This window comes from Oryctolagus cuniculus, chromosome 19 (genome assembly GCF_051225735.1).
Source record: "Oryctolagus cuniculus isolate XC-2025 breed Fujian yellow rabbit chromosome 19, ASM5122573v1, whole genome shotgun sequence".
NCBI lineage: Eukaryota > Metazoa > Chordata > Mammalia > Lagomorpha > Leporidae > Oryctolagus > Oryctolagus cuniculus.
Genome location: NC_142885.1, coordinates 7,395,360 through 7,408,185, shown reverse-complemented (window position 1 = coordinate 7,408,185; position 12,826 = coordinate 7,395,360). Strand labels below are relative to the sequence as shown.

Genomic DNA, 12,826 nt, shown 5'->3' with positions numbered 1-12,826 from the left:
AAGTAACAAAGCATCAAGTGATTTGCAGGGTTTATTTATTTAAAATTCAGCAGAATCACGTACAGTAGTCCCATGAAGACTGCCAACTATGTGGCAGACAGCTCCGGGAAACAAAAACGAGTGAGTGGAGAGGCTGGCTGGAGAGCCAAGTGCTGAGAAGGCAGAAGGGTGCGGGGAGATGCTGTCGCAGCTGTTCCGAGGCCACCTGGGGTGAGCGTGTGAAGCCTGCCCGAGTGGCGCTGGGCTGCAGCCGGGGAGAGCAGAGGCGCTGCTCACAGGCTGAGCTTCCACCCTGGAGGGAGTGAACGGAGCAGGTGTCTCTGGCAACAGCAGCAGCAGCTAAGGACTAAGACTGGCAGCTGTTGCGCCAGGGTGCAGGCCTGGCCTTGGGTGGTGGCGGGGCAGTGAGTGTGCTTCTAAAGGAGCGAGGTGGCCAGGGCCCAGGATTCAAAGGAGAAAGAATGGAGACCGATACCTAAGATTTAGTTAATGCTTAGGTAGGAGGCTCAGGAATGGGACTTGCGGAATAGGAAAGGGAAAAGCGTAAGTTTAATTGGGAGCAGTCACCAGGAGGTCACCAGGAGGTACCTCCGGGAAGAGCAGCATGAGGGGAGAGTCATGCGGGCTGAGTGATTCCAAGTGAGGATTATGCCGCCTGAACCTCAGGAGGCTTGAAATTGTCCATTCCAGTTGACTGCTGCAAGTGCAAGTCCACGTTCCCCTGTGACGTGGCCGAGTGACGGCTAGGCAGGGAGCTCTCCGTCTCGCCTGTCACTCCTCACCCCTCGGGCCTGGGAGAGGAGGCTCAGCTGCTTCTTGAGTTCCTCGATTTCTCTTTCCTGCTCTATTATCTTCATCTGTAGGGTGAGGTTAACCTATAAAGAGAAAATGTTAAGCCTCATCAAAACAGCCACTTCCCTTGGAAAAATCCAGGCCGTCCTCACTTTGCACGGTTCCAGTGCGCGTAAGCCCCCAGTCACCTCCACCGAGTTACGTATCACGTCGTCGCCCAATGGCCTGGTTCAAGGACAGCCCGCGATGGATTCACTGCAGTTGGGTTAAGCTCTTCAGTTCCCAAACTGATCAGTGCACCTCTCCATCAGGGCCCAATGACACCACATCAAAGGCTCAGCGACTGGTCGCTGTGCACGTGGTCATGCTGCCTTGTCTTCCAGTGAGGAACCCAAAGGGAACTGGCCAAGGAGGACAGAAGTGCAGCAAAAACAACCAAAAGTGACAATGCTGGAAGCAAACTGAAACCAGACCTAAAGGAGGAGATGGGGGAGGCGTGCTGCCACAGGGGCTGAGCATCAGCAACGGGAATGGCAGCGGGAATGAAGCTGTCCTGGAGAGTGGTACCAGCAAAAACACACACACACACACACACACACAAAAACACTTGTCACTGAAAAACCCCTGCGATGTTTCACAACCCTCAGACGCCGGAAGCCAGTCCACACGTGGGGAGGGGTGTGACACCTGGCCCAAGCACGTGAGACGGCTGGTGTCACGTGACACTCGATGAAGGGGCAGTGCCGGATCCTCAGTGTCTCCAGCACCCTGCGTCCCAGCACACTAGATCAACATCAGCTGTACAGCTTTCTCATTTCCACGTCCACTGCTGACAAGAACTTTGTTATGACAGCATCTTGATTTGCGAGGTAGAGATAAAACGGACACAGAGTTCAATCCCACCCACTGGTTCATTCCCCAGGCTGAGTCAGGTGGAAGTCAGGAGCCTAAAACTCAATCCAGATCTCCCAGTAGGTGGCAGTCACCCAGCGGCTTCAGCCTGCTGCCTTCCAAGGTCTACGTTAGCAGGAAGCTACAGCAGGAAGCCAGAGCCGGGAATCAAACCCAAGCACTCTGTGGGCCGGCATCCCATACTGATGCAGCGGTTTCAGTCCTGGCTGCTCCACTTCCAATTCAGCTCTCTAATGCACCTGGGAAAGCAATGGAACATGGCCCAACTACTTGGGCCCCTAGCACCCACATGGGAGACCCAGAGAGGAGTGCCAGGCTCCTGGCTTTGTGGCCATTTGGGGAGTGAACCAGTGGATGGTCTTTGTCACCCTGCTTTTCAAATCAATCTTAGAAAACAAGAGACAGACACTAAGATGTAGGAGTTGTAACTGGCACATTAAGCAATGAGCAAAATGCCTGCCCCTCTGACAAATTCCAAAGGTCCAAGAACAACCATGACTCTCCCACTGACCACTGAGATGCCTTTCCATTTTACGGCCCCACACTACCATGCAAAGCAAATTCTCTGCACATTAAAGCAATTACTAGGGGCCGACGCTGTGGCTAAGCAGGTAAAGCCACCACCCACAGCGCCAGCATCCCATATGAGCGCTGATTTGAGTCTTGGCTGCTCTACTTCCAACCCAGCTCTCTGCTGTAGTCTGGGAAAGCAGTAGAAGATGACCCCCAAGTCCTTGGGCTGAGACCCGAAAGAAGCTCCTGGCTTCAGATCGGCCCAGCTCCATCCGCTGTGGCCACTTGAGGAGTGAACCAGCAGATGAAAGACCTTTCTATCTCTCTGCCTCTCTGTAACTCTGCCTTTCAAATAAATGAATAAATCATTTTTAAAAATTATTATATGGCTATGTGTAGGGTGGATTACTAAAAAAAAAAAAAAGATTTACTTATTTGAAAGACAGAGTGACAGAGATCTTCAGTCTGCTGGTTCACTCCCAAAATGGCCACAACAGCCAGGCCTCATCCAAGCCCAAGCCAGGAGCCAGGAATTTCATCCACATGGGTGGCAGGGACCCAAGCACTTGGGCTGTCTTCTAACTGCAGCCAGGACTCCACCCAGCACTCCGATACGGCATCCAGTGCTGGCAACACGGGGGTCACTCTTAGAGCAAAACTGTGCAAGGCGGGAAAGGTCCCTGATACAAACGTAAGTAAGCATGGTCCTGACCAGCTGTCTTACGGTTGATGAGGACGACATAGATGCTTGACTTTAAGAACCACATCTATAATTTTCAAACATTTTGCAAAAGAGAAAACTATACCTTTTACCACTCAGGCTAATAATAAAACTCACTGTTTCACTTGAAGATCAGTGAGCTTTAAACAGAAGACGCACCAGCTCTGCTGACTCCCTTCGAGAGTTCCTACACGGGGGGCTGGCGCTGGGGCGCAGCGGGGTAGAGTCACCACACAGTTCCCAAAATCACAGGCTGTGGTCCCCTCTCCTCCTGACAGCCTGAGGAGCCCACCCATCAGGTGCCCGGTGGTCGTAGGCCGGCTGATCTGGAGACACTGGGGAACACGGCAGCAGGTTCTGCTGCTCCAGGACCATGTGTCCATCACTCGAGAACCCTAAACACGCAGGTGCGGGCTCAGGTGTGGGCAGAGTCCAGGTAACGGCATCGCCGACACGGCTGGCCTGCAGAGCAGATCTGGAGTAGCAAGCACCACAGGACCTGTGACCTCTTTGAACGAAGCTTTTAATCAACCCCGGAAGTTTCCAGGGGACTAGAATGGGTGGGTCATCGGCTGTTTCTCGTATATGCAGAATGAGAACCATACCTGGTACTCAGCAAGGGGACAGGAAGGAGGAAGTGCCAGGGCAGCCCTGGGCAGCACCACGTCACAGCGCGTGGTGAACGCAGAGAGCTGGCAGGCTGGCCAGGCAGGGTGTGCGCCACGTCACAGCGCGTGGTGAACGCGAGAGCTGGCAGGCCGGCCACGGCAGGGTGTGCGCCACGTCACAGTGCGTGGTGAACACGAGAGCTGGCAGGCCGGCCACCGCAGGGTGTGCGCCACGTCACAGCGCGTGGTGAACGCGAGAGCTGGCAGGCCGGCCACCGCAGGGTGTGCGCCACGTCACAGCGCGTGGTGAACGCCGAGAGCTGGCAGGCCGGCCACGGCAGGGTGTGCGCCACGTCACAGCGCGTGGTGAACGTGAGAGCTGGCAGGCTGGCCAGGCAGGGTGTGCGCCACGTCACAGCGCGTGGTGAACACGAGAGCTGGCAGGCCGGCCACGGCAGGGTGTGCGCCAGTATTCCCAATCCCCGAGTTACCTTTTCCCTAGCAGGCGTTTCTGTAACAACTGCAGGGGGCACTGTCCCACAGTGCAAAAGGGAAAAGGCAAGCTTTCCAGTGGCTTTGCACGATGAGGCCAGACACAAAGTTCCAGGGACAACGGGCAGCGGGCGGACCACGACCTCAACTGCACGGCCGGCAGGGGACGCAGACAACGGGTTTAAACTGTACGCACAAACCGTGTTCTAAAACGCACTGTACTCCCCCCAGAGCAATGCACGGTCTGAACGTACTTTAGGCCTCGCGTTTCCCAGCATCACAAACGGTTACGTACATGCGCGGAGTTCTGGAAGAGCTCACTCTGCAGCAGCTGAAGGGCGGACGGCCGCTGGGACGCGTTCCTCCTGGTCAGCAGCTGGACGTACTTGGCCTGCGCCGGGCACCTCTTACTGAGGGAGTCGGGTATGCGGCCAGCTCGCACGCCCGTCAGGACCTCTGCCCGCTCCATCTCTGTCCCGAAGGGCTGGAAGAGCTCCAGCAGGATCACGCCGACGCTGTACATGTCTGACTGGGTGAGAGAGACGCGGGTCAGCCAAAGGGCAACGGGAAAGCCCCGTCTCCACCTCCGCGTGCCGCCCTCCCACACGGCAGAGGGTTCCCCAGCACGCGCAACGGCTGCGACTCGCACAACCCCAACTGTCAAAGAGGGGCGCCCAGGGGCACCTGCTCAGAAGAGGAATGGGCACAATGGCCCTCACGGCGCTCAGGGCCACACCCCGACCTCACTGCTGCACTGCTCCTGGCCATCCAGGCCTCGCCAGGCAGCGACGTGTGCTCAGCCTGTGCTGCCGGCCACGGGGGCCACACACTGCTCAAGGCCCACTCTGCCTCGCGTCTGCCTCCAGTCGCCATCGAGAATTCCTGGTGACATTTAACAAACCGCATAAAACCTGTGCTACTTCTTAGGACGGTTTTTACTACACAGGATTTAGGGACAGCCATTGCTTTTTCTGGAAGCTCTTTCCCAACCACTAAAAAGATGAATAGCTCATCAAAAAGAATAAAACTTACTGGGTTGTTATTCTCAGAGAAGGATTTACTTTACCATTTCCTCAAGGAACAATGGGGATTAAACGTGAACGTCAGGCTGATCTGGAACACTCATTCACCCACACTCGGCTGCCTACAGACCCGCAGGAATCCTGGCTTCCAGGGGGAGCAGTGATGCTGGGAAAGGCAGGCCCACTCCAGAAACAGCGTGTGCCAACCGTGGACTTAGAAATACGCTAGGAAGCTGGCCCGAAAGCAGCGGTCAGGTTCAGCTGCAAAGCTCGGCTTCGCACTAGAGCAGTCGATGCCCAGGGGCTCTCTGCGGTGCTCAGCCGTCGCCACAACACCTCCCGCACAGAACCTCTGCACCTGCTGCGCCCGCTGCTGCTGACGTCTGCAGAAAGAACTGGAAACAAGGACAGAAGCGACAGACACTACCTTGGCATCATACTCCGATCCTTCCAACTGCTCGGGCGAGGCGTACAGACAGGTGCCCACTCGGGAAGTGTGTGTGGGTGCTCCTAGGTGTAGAAGGCCACACGTTAGACACTGCAGGGCTGACCCTGTCAACACCGAAGACACTCACTATGAGCTGGGGTTCCTGGCAACAAGGGCTGCTGCTTCTCTTCATCCTACTTGCTATTAAGTAGTTATGATTCTCTCTAAATACTGACATACTCGATCAGGTCTTTCCATGTACACAAACTTACTCTCCCCGTTTCTGCTGGTCCGGGCCGCATTCTTCTGGATGATGTCGGCGCAGGCCAGACCAAAGTCTCCTATTTTCACTTGTTGATCAGGACCATGAAGAAAAATATTTCTAGGCTGTAAACAAACAGAACCAGTCAAGTGCTTCGTTTCCTTAAATACTAAAAAACTTCTGCGTATTAAGATTTTTCAACTCAGGAGCAGGTAGCCCCCTAAAAAATTAAAAAACAAAAAACAAAAAACCCTGAGCAGGGGCAAGCTGCACGCTGCGAGCATGCCTACATCCTATATCAGAGTGCCTGGGTTCGAGTCTCGGCTCCAGTCCATTCCAGCTTCCTGTTAATAGAGACCCTGGGAGGCAGCTGGTGATGGCTCAAGTAACCGAGTCCCTGCCACTAACAGGGAGATCTTGGGTAAGTTCCTACCTCCCAGATTCGGCCAGGCCCAGACCACTGTGGGCATCTGGAGAGGAAACCAGCAGATGGACGCTCTCTCTCTCTGCCTCTCAAAAATTTCTAAAAATTCAGTTGCACATTTAACTCATCAAGGGAGTTTTTAAAAATCTTAACATCCAAAGCCAATCCCTATGCCAACTAAATCAGGAATTCCTGGGGTACACATAAGTTACTGTCTTATTTTGGGGCTGGCCCTGTGGTGCAGTGGGTTAAGCCATCGTCAACAGTGCCAGCATCCCATGTAGGCACCGGTTTCGAGTCCTAGCTGCTCCACTTCTGATCCAGCTCCCTGCTAATGTCCCTGGGAAAGCAGTGGAAGATGGCCCAAGTCCACGGCCCCTACAACCACATGGGAGACCCAGAAGCAGCTCTGGCTCCTGGCTTCGACCTGGCTGTTGCAGCCATTTGGGGAATGAATTAGCAGATGGAAACCCTCTCCTCATCCTCTCTCACTCTAACTCTGCCATTCTAAGAAACAGAACACGCAATACACCCAGTGTCTACACACCCCGCCTGCTCTCCTGCTGTAGAACACGAACATACGGTGTCTCCACACCCCACCTGCTCTCCTGTTGTAGAACACAGTACACACGGTGTCTCCACACCCCGCCTGCTCTCCTGCTGTAGAACACACATACACACGGTGTCTCCACACCCCGCCTGCTCTCCTGCTGTGTATCACACATACACACGGTGTCTCCACACCCCGCCTGCTCTCCTGCTGTAGAACACACATACACACGGTGTCTCCACACCCCGCCTGCTCTCCTGCTGTAGAACACACATACACACGGTGTCTCCACACCCCGCCTGCTCTCCTGCTGTGTATCACACATACACACGGTGTCTCCACACCCCGCCTGCTCTCCTGCAGTAGAACACACATACACACGGTGTCTCCACACCCCGCCTGCTCTCCTGCTGTAGAACACACATACACACGGTGTCTCCACACCCCGCCTGCTCTCCTGCTGTGGAACACACATACACACGGTGTCTCCACACCCCGCCTGCTCTCCTGCTGTGGAACACACATACACACGGTGTCTCCACACCCCGCCTGCTCTCCTGCTGTGGAACACACATACACACGGTGTCTCCACACCCCGCCTGCTCTCCTGCTGTGGAACACACATACACACGGTGTCTCCACACCCCGCCTGCTCTCCTGCTGTAGAACACACATACACACGGTGTCTCCACACCCCGCCTGCTCTCCTGCTGTAGAACACACATACACACGGTGTCTCCACACCCCGCCTGCTCTCCTGCTGTAGAACACACATACACACGGTGTCTCCACACCCCGCCTGCTCTCCTGCTGTAGAACACACATACACACGGTGTCTCCACACCCCGCCTGCTCTCCTGCTGTAGAACACACATACACACGGTGTCTCCACACCCCGCCTGCTCTCCTGCTGTAGAACACACATACACACGGTGTCTCCACACCCCGCCTGCTCTCCTGCTGTGTATCACACATACACACGGTGTCTCCACACCCCGCCTGCTCTCCTGCTGTAGAACACACATACACACGGTGTCTCCACACCCCGCCTGCTCTCCTGCTGTGGAACACACATACACACGGTGTCTCCACACCCCGCCTGCTCTCCTGCTGTGGAACACACATACACACGGTGTCTCCACACCCCGCCTGCTCTCCTGCTGTGGAACACACATACACACGGTGTCTCCACACCCCGCCTGCTCTCCTGCTGTGGAACACACATACACACGGTGTCTCCACACCCCGCCTGCTCTCCTGCTGTAGAACACACATACACACGGTGTCTCCACACCCCGCCTGCTCTCCTGCTGTAGAACACAGTACACACGGTGTCTCCACACCCCGCCTGCTCTCCTGCTGTAGAACACACATACACACGGTGTCTCCACACCCCGCCTGCTCTCCTGCTGTAGAACACACATACACACGGTGTCTCCACACCCCGCCTGCTCTCCTGCTGTGGAACACACATACACATGGTGTCTCCACACCCCGCCTGCTCTCCTGCTGTAGAACACTCACACACACGGTGTCTCCACACCCCGCCTGCTCTCCTGCTGTAGAACACAGTACACACGGTGTCTCCACACCCCGCCTGCTCTCCTGCAGTAGAACACACATACACACGGTGTCTCCACACCCCGCCTGCTCTCCTGCTGTAGAACACACATACACACGGTGTCTCCACACCCCGCCTGCTCTCCTGCTGTAGAACACAGTACACACGGTGCCAGCACTCCATCGCCCCACGTCCTCTAACAAGTCAGATTTCGAGGCTTCCATGAACAAACTTGGGTGTTAAGATCCCGGATGACTGTCCTGGGTCAGCCAGGGTTGCCCACACGGCAGGGCACAGGTGAGCCTCTGTCTGGCAGCATCTCAGACTCAGGGCACGTGCGCTGAGCACCTCCCACGGAAGTGAAGATCTGCCCCTGTGCCGGCAGGAGGGGAGAGGCCACTGAAAACTGAAAGCATGAAGGGCTTTGCTTACTTTAAATGCAGGCATTTTAATTTTTTATTACAACCATAGTGTAATTTCCCATTTTAGCTTTTTAGTCATTTGAAATATAGCTGAATTGGGGGAGAAAACAGAAATAATCTCAGATGTAAGATGACAATTTCAAAGTTGTATATGCCGACATCTGGCACCATACGATCAGGAATAGACCGGCTCTAACACTAAAATGAACCGTGTTTGTGGATACGGATCTCAAAATTCTAGAAGAGTTCTAGAACTGAGCATCACAAAGAGACGGAAAGTAACCAACTCCACACCGGCATTTTCCCCTGAACTCTTCAGCCCTCGCTCGTAAGTCTGCTCATGGGAAATATAACCCAGAGGGGAAGCCGCAGCCCGGGGGCGGACGGTGACCGGCGCCCCCAGAACCGCATCGTCACCACCGAGCTGCACTTCCAACTCTACAAAGCCATCCTCAAAGAAGACTGCGCCTCCATCAAGGCGCTCCTCAGAATCCACCCCGTGAACCAGCCCATAACCATCCTGGCCAGCACCCGCAGCTACCGATTACTGCTCACTGAGGTACCTGCCCTTCCCCTCAGAGCTGCCCCACCCGGCTGCGCTCCCCACGCCACACACGGCCGCACTCCCCATGCTGGTGTCGCCACCAGCACTGACCCCACATGGCCACGCTCCCCACGCCGGCAACGCCCCCAGCTCCCACCACACACACACACTGCCGGGAGATGCGCCAGCAAGAGCAGACCATCACCCTCACCCCTACCCACTATGCCTGTGCAGTGGAAACACTGTTTTTCTAACGTGTGTGTTTTCATCTTCTAAATTTGTGCTCAATGATTACCACCTTAACGATGAAAAAAAAAGATCCTCAGACAGGAAGTCATCCTCCCTTCTCCCCTCGTGTGATCCTCAGACAGGAAGTCATCCTCCCCTCTCCCATCATGGTGCAGGCTCGTGTAAAACCATCAGAAACACTGGCTTAAACAGCTCTGCTACCACACACACAACATATGCTGCATGATCTTCCAAAGCCCGGAAACGCAGGTTTCATTGCCGATAGGACGCACCTGACTCCGGCAAAGCCAGAAAACACAACACCTGCTTGTCAGCGACTTTGGTTAACCTAAGGACTCAGTGCCAGCAGGGCAACTGTCATTCATGCCCAAGTTGTCAGTTTTCTTTCTGGAGCCTGGGTAAATAAAGTTATGTTTCTGTAAAACACAGATTTCATCTTATGAAACTCTCTGGGTTTTGGTCATTTAAAAGTAAATTTCCAACACACATAACAGAGGCAAAAACTAAACCAGTGAGATAGAAAACCCCCCTGTGAACATGGCGAAGCTATGGCAGAAACGACTCTCACCGACCAAGGGCTGCTTGTAACACATCTGCTTCCCCCCAAACAGACCCAGACGGTGGTCCCCATTCACCTGGCGGCAGGCTACCGCAAGGCGCAGAGCTTGCTGTGTCTGCTGGAGCACGGCGCTGACCTGGAAGTCAGGTAAGGGGACTCATGGCAGTCACTTCTAAACGAGGCCGCCCCTGACTGATGCCACACTTCTCAGTTACGTCTGGACTCACCCACTGGTTACAACTGCTGCACCACAAATGACGAGGCTTCTCAATGCTCCGACCCCTTTACTGACTAGATGAGACAGATAAGGCTGAGAAACTGGCCACGACGCCAGAACACAAACCGATGGGCCAGACCAGCGCATACTAAGCACCGACTCCTCACAGCAGTGTGGAGAAGGTGCACAGGTCCTGACCACGGCCCTCCAGAAGTTCGGTAGGGAAAGTAAGAACACAGGGAGTGAAGGTGCTGGGTGATGGCCCTCAGGTCACAAGAGAGGAGTCAAGCTCGCTCATCACGCCATCCCACCACCTAACCGGAAGCCCAACGCTCTAAGTGCCTGCTAAACGCTACTGAGGGAATGAGTGGCATGTCATAAAAATAACAGAACCCTGGTTCTGAAACCCCACTATGCTTGGCAGAGCCCACTAATGGGTCCCGCTCTCAGCCTCCTCCCGGGAACCCACCTCAGCTTTCACAGCCCCTCCACTCTGTCCGTCACTGGCCCACCACGGGCCTCTCCTTCTCAGGGGCGCCTCTGTCACCCTCTCCCATGCTCCAAACCATCTCAGGCCAAGCTTCCACCCTGGCGAGAACCTGCCCCTCCCAGAGTTACTCCACTGTGGAACTCCACCTCCCTCCTGCCCTGCGCTCCCGACTGCACCTACCACGGGAGGACCTTCTCGCTGTTCCACCACACCCCCAGCCTGGGCCTCACCCCCCGCAAACTCACGTGAGCCAAGAGCCGCTCTCTGACCTCAACGGGGCGGCCACACTCCCCTGACACAAACACGTGAGCCAAGAGCCGCACTCTGACCTCAGCAGGGCAGCCACACTCCCCCGACAGACCTTTCTGTGCCAGGCCTGGAGCAGGGAATGATGGGAGCTTCAGAATGCCAGGTCCCCCGTGTCCACTCCAAGTTCACAATGAGTGAACGGGAGTCCTGGCCCCCACGGCTCACTTCCTTGATGACGAGAACTCATACCAAGTCCAGACAACTTTGTCAAATGCCTACTCATCTGACCCCGCACTGCACGGGTGCTGGGCATACAGCAAGGCCTCGACAGCCTCTGGAGCTGGGTCCCAGCCAGAGGTGATGCAGCCACCACACCCCTGAGCCCTACGAGAGCTAAGATACTATTCAGGGACACAGATTCTGAAACGCTTCTTTAACTAAGTGACATTACCTTAAGTACATGTTGCCCTCTTAGGTGTTAAGTCTTCAGGCTGAGTCCTGCCCACTGAATCTAACATGTCATCAACACCTACTCTAGGGACATCAGAGGCCGCACCACACTGCACTTGATCCTACTGCACTGGCCGATCGCTCCCAGCTTGTGGACCAAACCAGACGTCAGAATCCGCAAGATCCACAAAAGCGTTCAGAATAACGCCATCAGGTGCCTGCGCATCTTGTGTCAACACGGAGCTCAGGTGAACACATGCGTGGACAACAGCAGCAAGTCCTCACCCCTCCACCTGGCCATCAAACACGGGTCCCAGCCCCTTCTCTCCCTGCTGGTCCAGAACGGTGCCCTGATCGATGCTGTTAACAAATCCCACATGACAGCCCTTCACGTGGCTGCGGAAGCCCTCAACGCCGAGATGATGGAGACGCTCATCGCCTGTGGGGCCAATGTCAACTACGCCGTCTCCTCCACGGGGAACACGGCCCTGAAGCTGGCGGTGTGCACGGCATCAGGCAAGGCAGGCCAGCTGCTGGCCGTGGGGGTGAGCTGCATCCGCCTGCTGCTGACGCACGGAGCCGAAGTCAACGCGCAGGACCACCAAGGACAGACGTCCCTCCACGAGGCGTGCTTCGGAGGCAGGGAGGCCGTCATAAACCTCCTGCTTGAGTTTGAAGCCGACGCCAACATCCTAACCAAGAACGGGGAATCTCCCATTCACATGTACCTTCGACGCAGCTCCAATATCCGAGACGTGGCCCTTCTGGCCAGGCTACTCAGGCACACCTACCCGCTGAGACTGACCAACAACCAAGGGGTCCTCCCCACAGGAATCATGACACCCCAATTCCACTTCCTAAGGAAAACGCTAGTCAAGCTGTCCCACAGGCCGCTGCCCCTAGAGGAGATCTGTATAAGGAACATCAGGAACAGGTACGGCGAGAAGCACAAGGAGTACCTGAAGCGGCTGCTCCCGCAGCAGCTCTGGAGCTCCATGTACCTACGCTCCGCGGACCTGGCTCACCTGCTCAGGTAAAGCCTCCGCGGCCCACAGCACCCGAGAACCTCACTCACTCAGGCCACCTGCAGGAAAGACTGAACCCATCGCTTCCTACACCTCAAAGATACAAACTATCGGCTCTTAAGTGGTTTCCAAAAAATAAAGTGATTTATGTATTAACTTTTTAAAACATTCTTAGATACTTTTCTTTGAAAGGAAGAAAGAGAGGGAGAGGGAGGGAGGGAGGGAGGGGGGAGACAGAGAGACAGAGAGAGGAAATCTTCTATCCACTGGTTCACTTCTCAAAACCTTCAACAGCTAGGGCTGGACCAGGCTGAAGCCAGGACACTTGGAATTCAGC

General features: G+C 55.2%; 2 protein-coding genes across 8 annotated transcripts in view; one reads left to right on the top strand and one right to left on the bottom strand.

The window, feature by feature from the left end:
- Positions 1-18: 18 nt before the first annotated feature.
- Positions 19-12,826, bottom strand: part of EIF2AK1 (eukaryotic translation initiation factor 2 alpha kinase 1) — a 39,308-nt gene continuing 26,500 nt past the window's right edge. For 4 of the 7 annotated variants that reach the window (XM_070063737.2, XM_070063736.2, XM_051838968.3 and 1 more), the window contains 4 exon segments: positions 5,760-5,874; positions 5,488-5,570; positions 4,334-4,567; positions 19-875 (listed from right to left, as the gene is read on the bottom strand). In XM_070063737.2, coding sequence (XP_069919838.1) covers positions 744-875; positions 4,334-4,567; positions 5,488-5,570; positions 5,760-5,874 — 564 coding nt within the window. In that variant the 3' untranslated portion in view covers positions 19-743. 7 annotated transcript variants of the gene reach the window in all.
- On the top strand, positions 8,774-12,617 carry ANKRD61 (ankyrin repeat domain 61). Its single transcript, XM_002723076.6, has 3 exons — positions 8,774-9,265; positions 10,111-10,205; positions 11,553-12,617. Exons 1-3 carry the CDS (start codon positions 9,047-9,049, stop codon positions 12,499-12,501), a joined length of 1,263 nt encoding a protein of 420 aa, XP_002723122.3. The 5' UTR covers positions 8,774-9,046; the 3' UTR covers positions 12,502-12,617.

Excerpts from the sequence above, each read along its gene's own strand:
- ANKRD61 (XM_002723076.6), top strand. The coding sequence starts at position 9,047 with ATGGGAAATATAACCCAGAGGGGAAGCCGCAGCCCGGGGGCGGACGGT. Across the intron at positions 9,266-10,110 it reads ACCGATTACTGCTCACTGAG|ACCCAGACGGTGGTCCCCAT; the intron begins GTACCTGCCCTT and ends CCCCCCAAACAG. Across the intron at positions 10,206-11,552 it reads GGCGCTGACCTGGAAGTCAG|GGACATCAGAGGCCGCACCA; the intron begins GTAAGGGGACTC and ends CACCTACTCTAG.